Source organism: Pituophis catenifer, unplaced genomic scaffold (assembly GCF_029215685.1).
Source record: "Pituophis catenifer annectens isolate HBS135680 unplaced genomic scaffold, rPitCat1.0.hap2 SCAF_1, whole genome shotgun sequence".
In the NCBI taxonomy this organism is placed as follows: domain Eukaryota; kingdom Metazoa; phylum Chordata; class Lepidosauria; order Squamata; family Colubridae; genus Pituophis; species Pituophis catenifer.
The window spans coordinates 19,604,751-19,621,468 of record NW_027256881.1 but is presented as its reverse complement, the minus strand read 5'-3'; the positions used below and the strand labels follow the sequence as shown (position 1 = coordinate 19,621,468).

The 16,718-nt window shown below is 39.4% G+C and overlaps 1 protein-coding gene across 2 annotated transcripts in view; it reads left to right on the top strand.

Annotated features, from left to right (window-relative positions):
• Positions 1-4,276: 4,276 nt before the first annotated feature.
• Positions 4,277-16,718, top strand: part of MTMR4 (myotubularin related protein 4) — a 55,470-nt gene continuing 43,028 nt past the window's right edge. Inside the window, exons 1-3 of one of the 2 annotated variants that reach the window (XM_070932119.1) lie at positions 4,277-4,328; positions 9,735-9,958; positions 14,466-14,531. In XM_070932119.1, the coding sequence (XP_070788220.1) occupies positions 14,529-14,531 (3 nt within the window). In that variant the 5' untranslated portion in view covers positions 4,277-4,328; positions 9,735-9,958; positions 14,466-14,528. The remainder of the gene's footprint in view (positions 4,329-9,734; positions 9,959-14,465; positions 14,532-16,718) is intronic. The other variant, XM_070932120.1, reaches the window with a different exon arrangement.

The window sequence follows — 16,718 nt, the reverse complement described above, 5'->3', positions numbered from 1 at the left end:
GAATCCCTGCCTCTGGCACCACATCTTCTCCAGCCTCCTCATTGTCTGACTCGAGTGCCAGCTGCACAGACTGCTGGCGCAGCACCACACCAGCCTCCTCGTCAGAATCAGCTACAATCTGCACAGGCCGCTGACGGACCACAACACCAACGGGCCAGTCCTGTGACTACTACAATCCCACCCAGAGGCCTTGCAGGAGAGATGTAGGCCGGAAAGGCGGCTGAACCTCCCCCCCCCCCAGCCCCGGCAGCCGTTCGGCTCTTGGTCTTACCTTCCAGTTCCAACTCGTGTGGCTCAGACTGCTCTACTCAAGGTGAGGTTTGCGCTCGGCCTTAAGAGTGGGGCTAGCGTGTGGATGGGGTGATGTGGGCGGTGCAGCCATGTGTTCCCGCGCGCAGGCTGGATTAATTGCTCTCGGGGACCATATCCGGCCCAGGGGCCATAGTTTGAGGGTGAGTGCAAAAAAAAAAAATGCAAAAATACAAAAATTTCTTCATGGACCACCAAAATTTGTTCGCAGACCACCGGTTGGTGACCACTGATATAGAGCACATTGAGTTTGAAGAAAATCACCGTGGGGAAAAAAAATGCTAAAAGTCAACTCTAACATGATGGCACATATGAAATCAAATGTATAGATGCAATAGATAGTTTTGGGGGCAAAATTAGTATTATCAAAATGAATATTACAATTTGATTAATGTACATTTTACAAATATTTTATTGATGATTTCCTTTAGGTATATTTTACACAGATGTAGAAATGAATGGGAAGGAAACAAAACTGTATTTATACAAAAAATGTGTAATTTAGAAAATTTCTACCCCATCCTTCAGATTCCCGAAGTTTCCAATGTAGCTGTACTGTAAAGGAAACCAAATGCACAGTACACATGATACAAAGCAAATACACAATTTAAATTAGTGCAAGAACAGTAAAGAACTGGAGATTCTTCTAGATAGAGATCTTTTCGTGCTTTTAATTAAAATTTTATGTAGGTTGGCCAGTCTATCTTTTCCTTCTTATAACAAAAAAAGGACTGAAGGAACAGTTAAGCTGTGATGGAGCAATGAATAATCATAAGAGAAGTATATTTTTATTTCATTTCTGATTTATTATATTTCTCTGGACAGATTATACAGAAAATTAAAATATCAACAAATTTTAATTTTATTAAGAGTAAAATATCAGGTTACAAATGGAAGATGGTGATTGTACTAAAAAAATTTCCTCAAGAGTTTCATGAAAAGTTGATTGATCAAAAATTATATTTAGTGTGTTTTAGACCTCAGAATATGTATCTGAAAATCTGGATACCTTTTTTATGTTGAAGGTATAAAAAAATGAGAAGTATCTGATGTGATAATGTGATCATTCAGCATATTTTAGGATGCTGCATCAATGTACGTTACCTGATGTATGGAGAAATTGTTGAATGTTAAAGATGTTAATGTAATGTTCAATTACATATCAATGGTAAACTAATGAAGATTTTTTTTCCTTCTGAGTTTGCATTTTTAGTTTGCATTTTTTAGTTTTAAAAAAAATGTCTTTAAGTCTATTTTGTTTAGATTTTTTTTAAAAAAATAAAATAAAAGTGTGTTCTTCCCTTGAGACTAAGAATACATCCATATCCCTTCATTCCGAAGATTGTGACTGCCTGTAATTTAGGCTCGTAATCTCAGCAGCGACCCTTCTCCCGTCCTTTCCAGCTCACAGCCGAGGCTGCTTTACCAGGAGGAAGGGGCACTTTCTGTCTGCATCCGACTGAAGCTTTTCCTCATTATCAGCCAATTATCAGGGCAACCACTGTTAAACTTTAATTAATGCCACTTACATGTTGCAACAGTATAATTATTATTACACAATCTGAGCTGACAGAAGTACACTGCTCAAAAAAATAAACGGAATACAAAATAAGACATCCTAGATCTGAATGAATGAAATATTAGTAGTAAATATTTTGTTCATTACATAGTTGAATGTGCTGACAACAAAATCACACAAAAATTATCAATGGAAATCGAATTTATCAACCCATGGAGGTTTGGATTTGGAATTACACTCAAAATTAAAGTGGAAAAAAACACTACAGGCTGATCCAACTTTGATGTAATGTCCTTAAAACAAGTCAAAATGAGGCTCAGTAGTGTGTGTGGCCTCCAGGTGCCTGTATGACCTCCCTACAACGCCTGGGCATGCTCCTGATGAGGTGGCGAATGGTCTCCTGAGGGATCTCCTCCCACACCTGGACTAAAGCATCCCCCAACTCCTGAACAGTCTGTGGTGCAACGTGGCGTTGGTGGATGGAGTGAGACATGATGTCCCAGATATGCCCAATTGGATTCAGGTCTGGGGAACGGGCGGGCCACTCCATAGCATCAATGCCTTCATCTTGCAGGAACTGCTGACACACTCCAGCCACATGAGGTCTAACTTTGTCATGCATTAGGAGGAACCCAGGGCCAACCGCACCAGCATATGGTCTCACAAGGGGTCTGAGGATCTCATCTCGGTACGTAATGGCAGTCAGACTACCTCTGGCGAGCACATGGAGGGCTGTGCGGCCCCCCCAAAAAATGCCACCCCACACCATTACTGACCCACTGCCAAACCGGTCATGCTGGAGGATGTTGCAGGCAGCAGTACGTTCTCCACGGCATCTCCAGACCCTGTCACGTCTGTCACATGTGCTCAGTGTGAACCTGCGCTCATCTGTGAAGAGCACAGGGAGCCGGTGGCAAAGTTGCCAATCTTGGTGTTCTCTGGCAAATGCCAAACGTCCTGCACAATGTTGGGCTGTAAGCACAACCCCCACCTGTGGACGTCAGGCCCTCATACCACCCTCACGGAGTCTGTTTCTGACCGTTTGAGCAGCCACATGCACATTTGTGGCCCTCTGGAGGTCATTTTGCAGGGCTCTGGCAGTGCTCCTCCTGTCCCTCCTTGCACAAAAGCGGAGGTAGTGGTCCTGATGCTGGGTTGTTGCCCTCCTACGGCCTCCTCCACGTCTCTTGATGTACTGGCCTGTCTCCTGGTAGCGCCTCCATGCTCTGGACACTACGCTGACAGACACAGCAAACCTTCTTGCCACACCTCGCATTGATGTGCCATCCTGGATGAACTGCACTACCTGAGCCACTTGTGTGGGTTGTAGACTCCGTCTCATGCTACCACTAGAGTGACAGCACCCCCGGCATTCAAAAGTGACCAAACCATCAGCCAGAAAGCATAGGAACTGAGAAGTGGTCTGTGGTCACCACCTGCAGAACCACTCCTTTATTGGGGATGTCTTGCTAACTGCCTATGCTTTCTACCTGTTGTCTATTCCATTTGCACAACAGCATGTGAAATTAATTGTCAATCAGTGTGGTTACCTAAGTAGACAGTTTGATTTCACAGAAGTGTGATTGACTTGGAGTTACATTGTGTTGTTTAAGTGTTCCCTTTATTTTTTTTGAGCAGTGTATTTTACACAATCTGAGCTAACAGAAGCATAAATTTTATTAAAACACAAGCATTCGGAGGTCGATACATGAAACGCCTAGCACAGGTCTTCAAACTTGGCAGCTTTAAGATTTGTGGACTTCAACTCCCAGAATTCTCCATGTTGGTTGGAGAATTCTGGGAGTTGAAGTCCACAAGTCTTAAAGCTGCCAAGTTTGAACTCTGCGCTAACACAAACACTCTCGCACCAACCCCTTTCCTTTCAAGGCATACCAAAGGAATAGTCTGCAGTAATTGGCCCATACAAGCCCAAGGTCCTGCCCTCACTTTTGATTGGACTAAAACGGAGGCGTAGTAGAGGCGGGGCGATGTGATTGAACACAGGCGGTGGGGTTAACGCTGAGAGGCAGAAGTTGGTATGAAAATGTCCTAACTGCTGCAGCACCCAGGCATGCCTCTCGTCGCAGCCAATCAACTGGAATATTTCATTTCCCTCCCTTCTTTTGACAGCACTGAGGTGAAAATGGCCGTGGGCGCCTCTTTTTTTCTCTCTCATCCTGACTGGCTGGCGTGAAGGACGCGCTGTGATTTCTCATTGGCCGTCGTGGCCTGCCCCTTCCCCACCCACTCTTTTTCTTCCTCCTTTGTCACGTTGGGGCAGAATGATTGACGGGAGCGTTGGCCAATCCGAGCAACAGAAGCATGGACTTGTCTCCTCCAGGAGGCGCAATCTCGGTTTCTGGATTGGATCTCAGTGACGGGCATTGATTGGCTGACCGCGGGCACTGTGAAGGAGTGGCTGGCTTAGGCGGGTGGGCGGGAGCTGCACGAGGCGCCTGAGGTGGGAGCAGCGCCGTCAAGAGAAGGAGGAGGAGCGCAGGTGAGGAGACCCCTTTCGCGCTCGCTCAACCGGCCGCCCTCTCCCCTCTTGTCCCCCTCATTCTGCGGTAGCGGCGACGGGCTTCGTGGGTGGGGCCTTCACGTCTCCGGGCCTCGCTTCGTTTTGCGGGGAAGACAGCGAAGGCCCAGGCCGGACGCCTTTCCCTAATTGCTGTCAGTCTTAAAAGCGAGGGGAGGAGCCAGGACAAACCTCGCCCTATTGAGGGCATATCAGGCCACACCCCCCTAAAGTTCTAACGAGTTGTCAGAATGAGCTTTGGACGTGCTCGGGAGAACTCCGGTTCCATTGGGCCCAGTTCGCCCACTTTGGTTTTCTCGAATACGAGAAAACGTCGGTCTCGCTTTCTTTTCCCTTGTCTTCGTCTCCTGTCACCAGTTTCTAGTGCCGTTCCTTAAAACAAGTGGGAGGAGCCTTGAGAAACCGGGCCTTCCATTGTTCAAGCCTATTAGCATAAAAGTCAAAATCGCAAACCAGCAATACAGTAAATTGGACCGACGTGCTTTGCTCATTTTAAGGAGGATTTGGGTTTGTTACAGGTTACAATAAAAAATAATGAAAAACACCTTTCAAAGTGGTTACACTTTACTATTAAACGTAATAGCAGTGTTATGTTTATGCTACAGATTAGGACTTCAGAATTCAGTCTTGAATATTTTTTTGGGCCTAAGAAGAGAGTCCTGATTTTTTTGTAAACAGCAATTGTACACACTAGCTTTTAAAGTGTGAGTTCATTATGTAAAAAATATACATAAAGGGTGGGACGTGCCTATGACGATGTTTTTCTTTCAAAAAAACAAAAAAGGTGGTGGTTGCTTTCTTTTGCTGTTATATAGGAGAGAATGCTTTTTTAAAAGACTGTACCTGCTGTGAAATGTGTATAGGTTTCCTAAAAATAAAGTTGTGTCTTTTAAAGAATTTTATTTAATTCAGGTCAATCTAAACGATTCCAGTGTTAGGATCGTAAGCCAGGGTAGCCGCAAGATGTTCCTGTGCATCTTCATGGGAGAAAACTGGCAACATTATCCAGGGTGGCTTTGTGCTTTTTTAAAAAAAGGCTAATATTGCTGTGTTTAAGATGGTTAGGTAGTGTATAATAATTTGCTCTAGAATTAGTAGCTGTTTAAGCCAGTCCCCCCTCCCCCCATATAGAGGCAACTCTGAATTAAAGAATCCTTAACAGAAGCTTGTCCACTTTCTGCAAAGGATGGTAACCAACTACCTTGCAGACAAGCTACTACTACCTTAGGAACTTTTTAAGATTCAAGTGGAATCTATCTTTCTGTATTTGAAGAGCATTATCCCATGTCCTGTTCATTGGGCTGCAGCACAATGAGTACAAGGTCTTATCTGTATTATTGATTCATTTTATGTTTGAAAAATAGGATCATAGTCATCCTCTGCTTTATTTTTTCTTAAGACAGACATGCCTGTTTCTTCTCATAAAATGGGTAATCTTTGCTGCTTTTCTTTGCATCTGTTTTAGTTTGTCTGAATCCCACCTTCTGTACTTTTGATTATTTTTTCCCATGTGACAAGCTTTTCATTTGTCACAAAATTTCATTGTATTATTTTTGAAAGAATTCAGCTATTTCCCTTCCCTCTCATAAAATTATCTTTCCTTATATTTAGAAAGAATGGTATTAGCACTCCAAGTACTACAACAAAGTAAATGCTTGCATATAGGATACTGAGTATGTAAATTCACAATATATTAGTTCAAAGTGGTGCTATCCACTAAAAAGTTTTTTTTTCTGTGCTGTTTTTAAGTGTGTGCATGTATCAAGTGCTTATTTTTCTATCAAGATAGACACCAAGAACAATTAATGGGCTTTAAACTAAGCTCGGCCTGGGATGGAATGTGTAAAATTGCACCTGCATGTGTTTTCTCCAATTAGATATTTTTAATAGCTACATATTCAGTCTTCATAGAAACTCACATCTGTATATAAGATAGATAGAAACAACCTTTTTTCTGTTTATATTGCTTCCACTTTGAATTGAATTGAATAAGCAGCATAAAAAAGAGCAGTACTGAATCTGAGATTTTCTACATAGAAGGCATTCTTCCATTGAATAATGGGCTGTCCCCAGATGTGATTTTTGAACTGTGGCTTCATAGGAGCTCTAAAACATGATAAGGGTAGATTTCCAAACAGAAATATCTCTATTACTCTCCTTTCTTAAATCCTTCATGTAGATGCATAAGTAGACTGCAGCAGTATATGTTGTGAAGTAGCCCCGTGTTCACTTTGATATTAAATATCTTTTGAAATGAACTATAACTTTAAATAAAGAGAGTAATATTGATTAATTTAGAACATCTTAATTCTGAAAAGCAGAAGAAAATTGACATGTTTGCAGTCTGAGATATGAGAGAAAGGGCTTGGTACATGTTTGGTTGCTTACAGATGGATGACAGAAAATCACTTCATATTCTCAGAAGGATGATTTCATTTCATTATAATAGTGAGCTTTTCATATGTTACAGATCAATTCCGGTGTATTCAAAACAGATTCTAAAATAGGATATGTGGGTGTAGGCAAAACTTTATGCTTAATTTTAAAATGAGGCAGCTTGCAGATTTTCCATAGATCCTGTCTTTAAATCACTTGTATATTGGTTGCTTGTATATGGACTTTAGGAAAGAAAGAAAAAATAAGAATATAGTAAAGAAGAAAAGAAATATATAAATTTCCCGTCACAAGTACAAACAATTTTAGTAACTTAGCGCCTCTTAAAATACAGCCAGGGTTATTAGAGATATCTATTTTAAACTTGATCAAATAAACAACTTTATATTCCTTTTTTACTTTTAACAATCTTGATCTTTATTCCCTTCAAATAATCCCCTACAACTTGATTTCTTTTTTTTTCTTTATCCCTTCTCATAGAATCTTTCAAACAAGCCTCTTCCATAAATACAATATAGGAAAGTTACCCAGGTTGCTTTTTTTTGTTATTTGTATATCCATTTTAATTATTGAGATATCAACTGGCTTTATTTGTATGTCTAGTATAGTATCTTTTTGGTGCACAATTCTTGTAGCCTGGCAGATCAGTTTCAGTCTGATCCATTAAAACTCTTCCATAGCATCTTTTGAACACTGTCTATTTATAGAGGCAGTCATTCTTAAAATTTTAACTTCTGGGTCCATTATTCAACAATATCCTTCAGTATGTCCATTGTTAAAATATTTTGCTTCATTCTGTATTAGTAAGGAAATTTTAAGCACTCTCCTTTAATTGTAATGTTTAGTTTCTTTGGTAGGTTTGGCCTTCAAAGTCTCATCTCATCATTTTAAAAAAAAATCAAAATGAAAGCATTATTCCACAGGAAAGATTTTTATAATTGTTTCTAAAATCTTATTTCAAATCCATCTGGACCCTTAATCTGTTTGTAACTTTCCCAAATCAAAATTTTAGTTATCCTTTCTTATTTATACCATTTTTAAAAATTCTTAAACTTGTATTTAAAACTTCTTTCACTAAGAATTAAAAGAAGCTCAACCAGTGCTATAAACCCTGTCAATCTAAAGGTTCCTAATAGTTGAAAAGCAGTTAACATGCAGTTTCCAAAGTGATTATGTGTGAACCCAGGGTCCTTTTAAAGGAACAAACCATGATTTGAATAAAGATCGCTCTAAACAGCTCTAAACCCAGTGGAGATCATTGTGTTATGGTCACCTCATGAGGAACAACTGTATGTTCCACTGTTTTCAGCTGGCAATTTTTCCCCTGAAAGTTTTGTGGTTTATCATTCTTAGTATTTTGATTAGTATTACCAAATTGAGGATACAAGTAGTTTTTGTTTGTTTGTTTAATCAGTCCTATTTAGGTAAGTGTTCTTTGTTTCTCTTTCAACCATGGGAGGAGATATGAAGCTAAAAATATATATTTTAAAATAGCAATAGCACTTAGACATATACTGCTCTATAGTGCTTTATAACACTCCCTCAGCAGTTTAAAAATGTCAGTATATTGCCCCCAACTCTGGGTCCTCATTTTGGTTGTGGGCAGAGACAGCCTGCAATAGGGCATTCTAACAACTGCACCGCCACGGCTCCTCCAATATCTTTTTGTTATAGAGATTCTCTGGTATTAGATTTTTATCTTTGTTGTTTTTAATAAAAATCTGCTTTTACTAAAACATGTTTTTAAATTATATCATTTATATCATATCTTTACACATTTAATATTTAAATGTGTAAAGGAAATAGACTTGTCTAGTATAAACTTCATTAAGTTACTGTAACTGTCTGGGATGACTTTCTAAACATTTTATCTTTTAAAGTTAATAATTTCCAGATTCTCATATATTCTCGAATTTTTAAAAATTCTAAAATTTTTATTTTATGCTTTGTAGATAAAAGATCAGTTCTAATGCTCACATGGGAAATATTTTTATGAATATTCATAAATTTAATGCAATTTTCAATCACTAGCCACCTAACATTTATTTCCTGGAGTAGACTATCAGATAAGTCTTGTAATGTATCTGTTAGCTTTCAAATTTCCACTGGAATTACATTTGTGTGCTTATGGTAATAATTTCTTATAGTTCCTTTAAGTCCTTTTCACTTCCAAAATAATCTTTTCTATGTTTTGTTTTATTTCAATATTTACATTTGTCTAGTTCACATTAACTGCTCTAAGTATCTTACAATTAAAATGTTTAAAAAATTAAACCAAATTTGTTAGAAACCTGCAACACAGCTGATAAAATTTTCCAGGGAAACAATTGTTTATAGTATTAACGGACTGTGTGTATGATAAATATCTTCACAGAGCAATCTTGTAAACGTTTCATAAATTTATAAGTTTAGCTAGTTTTACCACCTATGTTTATTTGTTGGGGAAGCATAATTAATCTTCGTTAATGAGGATAAATGCTATGACACATTAGAAACTATTTGCTCAGTTTTCTTGAGATCAGAGTTGTGTGAATGAAGATTGTGATCTAGCGATTTGGTTTGTGTTCATGCTTCAGTTTGTGAGAAATGAAGCATTGTTGATTTCCTTTGCCTAATTTACTTGACCTTCTGTTTTTCACACAACTCAATGTCGCATCTTGAGAATTTTACACCATAGAGCAAGCAGAAAATCCCATACAAAATCCTGGTAGTTCAAATTAAGGATTTACAAGATAGTTTGAATTTGAAGTTTTCTGAGTTTAGGCTCTTTTAGCCTAAGAACATGGGTTTTTTTAGTGGAAATGGATTATCTCTGAAAGGATGTTGGTTTGAAACAGCTTCAAGTTCACAATAGATGTTTTCATAATGAAGCTCAGGCCATTCTTAGATTGGACATCAAACTCTAAATCCAGTTAGAGTGTTTTAAACTCAGACTAGCTCAAATTAAATATGTTTTGCTTCCAATCCATCCAGATGATATGGAAAGATTCCTGAAAAGCAAGACTTATCACTCAAGACCCTGTCCCCTGCTGTTGTAATCCAGTTCTCCTTTGCTAATACTGACACAGTGAAGAATTATTCCCAGTTCTCATGTCAGTGATAAAAGGACCCTCTTTGTAAAAGAGAAGACTAGGACCATCTACCTCTTCCTCCTTCTCTCCTCCTCCTCCTCCTCCTCCTCCTTACAAAGAAACGAGGTAAGATAGGGCTGGGACAATTCTTCACTTCTTTCTATGTGATGCATAGAGTTTTGTCTTCAAAACTTCAAACCTTTCTGGGAGCACAGAGACAAATTACCTGTGAGTACACCTAGACAAAGCATTTATGAAGCTAGAGACCAGTTTATTTTGATTACTTCTGAATGGACCATAGAGAGTACTGCTGCTTCTGGAGAAAGCAAAGTCTGTGGACAGTATGAAAAATGGAGGATTCTCTTTAGATGCCCTTTGGATAGTTGGGCTAGCCTGGTGTTTATAACATTCTATATAATCTGCACATTGTTTTTGGTATTCAGTGTCATAGGTTGGCTGCTTGGACAGATTCAAGACGGAAAGGTCTGTCATCTACTACTACCATAGCTGTAATGATGGCTGTGTGAAACTATAATCAGAGGCAGTCTGCTATGTGAAAGTTGCCATTGCTTTCATGCACTGGTTCCTAAAATTATTTGACTGATCACTTAAGGAACCAGGATTCTGACTTTTGATACATCACAGTTTCTGAGTATGGTGCATTGGAAAAGGAGGTATAAGTTCCCAAAAATGAAAAATAAAATAAATAAAAACTATATTGAAAGAGTTTAGCTTTGAAAATTGTACAAAAAAAGGGAGATATGAACCTAAGAGAATTGCTTTTAACTTTGAAAGAATAGTAGCTATTTTCAGAAATGAGGTCACCCCGTCTTCCTTTATAGTGTTGGATTTCTTAATAAATTCTGGTTTCTTGGCAAAAGTGCATTCGCTGGGGAGCAACAGAAGACCAATGTGTAAGATGGCCAACGCTGCAAGGGGAGAAAAACTTTTACCAGCATGAATTATGTAGAAAGGAACATTTCAGTAAATGACACTATTTTTCCTACTCTCATTTGATAAATGAGAGTTTATCATAGAGATAAATGAGTTTTTGTCTTTTGTTTCACATAAATACAGAAATAGAGATACTTTTCGGTTATATCTACAATAATATATTAGCATTTGTTCTTAAGCCTTCACCCATAATTTGTTACATTTTTATATTAAGGCTGACAATAGCTTAGAGCACGAAATATCATAGAGTTTTATGTCTTAGCTTTGAGGGAAGTAGATATAAGATTGCAGTTCAATGAATTGATTAATCAATGTTTGCATATAGCTTAGCTTACCTGCTAGCACAGCCAAGTGCCAGATCTAGCGTGTTCACTGACATATGTCGGCTGCTTCTGGAGTAATCCAATTTTTTGAATGAACAGTCCAATTACTGAGTGCTTAAATTTTGGTCAAAATAGAAGTGTAGGATAACTATGTTTTTAAATAAGCATAAGCCAGTTTTCTGCTCAGAAGATTCGAGTTGTAGTCCTAAACCCACTTACTGAGTAATAACTCCCATTGAATTAAAAGGGATTTCATTCTGAATAGATATTATAGGATTGTTCCACAAATAAGACTTGTTTAGTTCACTAAGGAAGACTAAGAAGGAACATAGTTATAGCTATTTTGTTTTATTTAAAATGTAAGTTATCAAAATAAACCCCCAGATAACTTACTATATCTAATTGCCTTAGTTCTAATTTGCGAATCATTCTTACATGCAAAACTGGTTTCTGTTATAATTTGTTGAAGATGTGTAGGGATAGGAATAGTGTTACTTTTGGTACTTGGCTCCTTATTCATACCACCTGATACCATTTCAGATATCATTACCCTGCCACAGTTGCCTCTGCTTCAGTTCCCCTCAGTTGTCTATCTCCCCTTCCCATCTTTGCACTTTTGGATGCCCTCTATTCCACTGCTACTATCTCTATAAATTGTTCTTAGCTGAACTTTGGCATTTGTTCTTGTTGCTGGCCCAGGGTGCAGATTCAGGATGTGCATGGCAGGATGGCACAGCCTCATCTACTGAAGGGAATTCACTGAGCCTAGATGGGGAGGAGGCAGTGGGACAGAGCTAGTGGAAGGGACAGGAGAGGTGCAGGCAGTGGCTACCCAGACAAAGGAGATGGTTTCACAAGGCCTTGTTCAGTGTTGACAGATGCCATCTATACAGGGAGCTGCCACCCAAATAGCTGCTCTACCTCCTCCACCAGCTCCATCCCACTGTCCCTTTGGCAGACAAGGCACCATTGCTCTGTCACACTCAGCTTGTTCTAACTGTCAGGAAATTACTCCTTAGTTTTCTAGGTTGCTTCTCTCCTTGATTAGTTTCCATCCGTAGCTTCTTGTCCTGCCTACAGGGGCTTTGGAGAATAGCTTGACTCCCTCTTCTTTGTGGCAGCCCCTGAGATATTGGAACACTGCTATCATGTCACCTCTTCTTTTCATTAAACTAGCCATGTCCAATTCACACCTTCACCCAGGCCCTGGATCCTGGGCCAGCAGGAAGAAGACAGCCGGAGGGAGGTGGGTGGCAGGAGTAGATAGATGGAGTACAGGGTGGCCAAAAGGGCAGAATTTTGATCGCATGACTGCAAGATGCCCCAATAGCCATAAGTTCATGGACTGGTCATAACTACCATTTATTCAATGTTGTCATAACTTTGAATGGTTGCTGAACAAATAGTTGTTAAGACTACCTGTAATTTAAGTCTCTCATTTGTGCCTCAAGGGAGAACTCTGAATGGTATCCTGGGCTGAGTCTGAAGTAGAGGTCCCGGCCTTGACATCAGCCCTAGTATCACCGCTGTCATTTAAAAAGACCACCCCGTGTCATTCTTCAAGGCACAGTTGTCCCATGTGACCCGTGCTCCCCAAGATCTGCATTCCACTTACTTTCTGGCACTGTTGACAGGCCCCTGCAGCCTGCTGGAAGTTCCTCCAGGTCGCACAAGGTGTTCTTGCAATGGCTTAGGAGAATGCTTTTCTTCAGCCTCTGCAGCCTCCAAAAACCTGCAGCTCCATTCTTGCATGATTTTTGGAACTCTTGAGTCCATATAAGAAGACAGCCCACTCATGTGATTTCCAGAAGCTGGGCACGAGCACACCCATTCTCTTGTATGGCCTCCAGAGCAAACAAATATCACATGAGAACTGGTCTTCTCAAGAATAGTTGTCGGGTGTTGGTGTACACTGGTGTATCACCCAAAACATCATGGCACACACCTTTGACATATATGTCATAGGTATGCCCAGCAAAATCCAAAACAAAGGAGTATGCATTTCTTTCCCCGTTTCGTTTCCTCACACAGAACCATTCCAGAATCAAATCAGATTTCCATCTATTGGCATTTCTGTTAACAGTTGTGAGCCCTTCAAGGAAGGGAAGGTTAAGAAACAGACTGAAGAAGGGTTTCTGGAATGCTTCTTCACTGTTTTACGCTATAACAACAGAATCTGGTCCCTCTGCCCCTCTTATACAGGACAATCTGGATTTTTTTCTTATTTCTCCTTTCCCAGGATTGATTATGGTACACATAATCGCAACATGAGGGGAAAGCAGAAGCACAGTACATTAGCTCATTGTAAAGAAGAAATAGATATCCGTCCCACAACTTCTGCCAGTAAAAAGGTTGGAAACAGTTCCAGAAGTGACTTGTTTCCCATATCTTCTTGTTTGCAACCCAGCAGAAGGGTTGGAAGGAAGTTATGTAAAAGGGACCTGGGAATCCTGTCTATCAACAGCGTAACACAATAAAAAAAGAACACAAGACTAAGTTCAGTATAGCAGGAGAAGTCTGTTAATGAATGATCAAGTTGGAAGATGGACCAGATTCATCGATAGTCTGAGGAAAGAAGCACTGTAGAAAAAATACATCTGGAATGTATTCCATGGGAAAGGCAATTAGGTAGCAGCTTGGTATGCTGCAAAATACTCTATTCTAAGCCCCTCCCCCTCTCTCCTGACCAGAATGGAGTGTATGCAACCTGCTCTGTGCTTGCCAATACAGCCATGCACAAAACCAGGGACAATTTGAGAGTGAAAACACACATACTGGATACTGGGGTAGCACAAAAATATCCACTCTGCTCAGATCCTGCACGCAGTAGTACATATGCCCTCTCCAGAGCCTTGTCATTGAGGAAATATACAAACATTGTAAAATATAAACATATATGCACCCCCAATTAGATTCTCACAAATACCACAGGTGCACATTTTCATATTTAACTGTAAATAATTGAATTAATGCAAGGTGCAGGAGATTAAACCAGAAATCTTGTTTTTTTAGATTTTCTGCTTAGTAACTATTTTTTTTTTTTTTTTGTATTTTTCTTATTACAGCCAGTTGTTGAAGCATGCTTTAGGAACAGTGGTAGATTCATGTACTTTGTTCTTTCACCTTTGTAGCTTCAAAGAGGGAGGAGTTTAACCATTTACTTTCTCCTGCTGTTTAGGAGTTTCATAGTTTCATTCTGGGTACAGTGTTGCATGATAGACTATAATATATTCTTCTAATTAAATGCTTTAAATAATGGTGTTGTAAAATATCATTTAAGGAAGATTTGCTTTTGCTTCTGATTGCACTTTGCTGATCCATTATCTTACCTAATCTTTCTTTTTTTTCCCTCCCAGTAGGTGGATCTCCAGCAGCAGTTCTGGAAAAAAATCAGAGCGGGCCAGGAATCGGAGAAAACCATGGTGAATGTGATTTTTATTTCTATTTCATTCTGTTGTATGTGTTTGCAAAGCTTAACCGTAGTGCTTGAAGAGGATTTGTTCCATAATTGCTTGATGTTTGGTTTCTGTAACAGTAAATGAAAGATAAGAATATGCTCAGAAAGAGCTAAAATGGAGCCGATCCAAGTTCAAGTGTTGCAGAACTGGGGTAGATACAGCATTTTTCAGGTAGAGTAGGGTTTTTCTAGCTTTTTTGTTGTTCGTTTTTTGTGTAATGTGTTGATTCCACATTAAAGGGATGCTGTTTTTATTCAAAGAATTTACACTCTGCTAATAAAGACAGGGATATGGAAAGAAATTGAGTAGGAAGGAACATCCATCCAAAGTAATGTAAAAGGAACTACTGTAGGTATTTAGTTTTGTGGGGAGACCTTTCTTTTGTATAGTGATTACCAGTAATTTTTCAGAGTTGTACATTTATGATAATATTTTTAAATGATCACTGGAAGAAAATCCACATTTTTTTGCAAGTTAGAGTGATGGTGATAGGCTCAGTTCACACAGCACACACAAAACAACCACAGTGTGGTTTATTTGTTCAAGAATAGCATGTTATATGAACATGGCAATAGTTTTGTTCACCGTCTCTGAAAAAGGTCCCTGATTAATAAGATGAAATATTAGATTTGTCAATCTATATGTCTAGATAAAGGATTCCCTATTTAATTACTTAAATCGATAATTATTCCAAGTGACAATAGGAATGGGACAGAAAAAAACCATTGGAGGACAAATAGTTGGCAAAGGTCTTTTTCTAAATGGAAGTGAAGTTAATCAACCAAAGTAAGCTATGCATAATTCACCGCAGAGAGTCTGTTTCTTCTTTTTTCAGGCAACAGATCCTCATTCTCATTTGAAGTGATATAGAGGGGCAACTAAGTTCTAACTAAAGAAGCTCACTTGAAGTAGAACAGGAAACTTGCAATAAAGTTCTGATGATTTTGGACTGGATGGTTTCAAAGTATGAATAATCAGAATATGTGCAGAACCAACCCTGAACAATAGTAGGCTCAGTCCATTAGCATTGAAAACTTTAATGATTGCAAGGAATATATGTTTTCATTGCAGCTGGCAATCTTAATGACTCCACTGGCAGCTTTGTGGGCTTGATCTGCTCACCCTCTGCCTCGAGTAAAGCTGCATTCTACTTCCCATATTTTGCTTATTGTCATCACTTGCATCTTTTTAATTCTGCCAGAGGCTTGCATGACAGATTAATATCTTGTGAGTTGATCTTCACTTTTTAAAAAAATATTTCTCTCTGCATAGAGGAACAGTGACAGTCTAGTTCCTTTCACATTTTTCCTTTTCTTGCATATCATTTTTCCCAAGATCTAAAAATACTTGGAACGTGGGGACACTGCCAAGTTATGACCTGTCCCATATCAAGAACATCATAGCACTTCATAGCATTTGACTAATTCGTTCAGTTTTTCATTTTAAAAATACAATCAGCCACGCTTTCCAATTAATTTTCCATACATGGATTCATTTATGCTTAACCCATGTATTTGAAACAGAAACTTCTCTTAAGCAGGTATTTATCAAATAATGACTATTTTTATTCATTCTTGGGTCTCCAGTTGGTCCAGTAACTTTTTCTGTATTTCCCATGTCATTCTCATTAATTTAGAACAGGATACTAAACCCGTGGCCTGCGGGCCAGATGTGTCATGTGCTAGCCATGCCCATGCCCGGTTTAGCGAAGAGGGAAAAAGTTGCAGTATGTCACGTGACGCTGCGAGTTTGACACCCCTGATTTAGAATGTTGCAATTTTTCACAGAACTCATCCCTGATTCTTCCATTATCACCAATCAGTGAAGTGAAACCTAATGCAACCATTACCACCTATCAATTTCTACTTTCATATGAACTCACAATAACCTATATTAGTGATGGCTAACCTTTTTGCCATTGTGTGCCAGGAGAGGGGGGGAGGTTCATGTGCGTGTGTGCCCACACTCATAATTCTATGCGCCCTGCCCTGTGCATGTGCAAGCAACCCCCCCCACCCCCCCACCCCCGCTCCTGGCATGCAATGGCCTCTCTAGGAATCTCTGGAGGCTGGGGACAGCAAAAAATCTCACTTCCTGTCCCACTGGGAGTTGGGAAATGGGCCATTTCAAGCCTTTGGAGGGCCTCTGAGG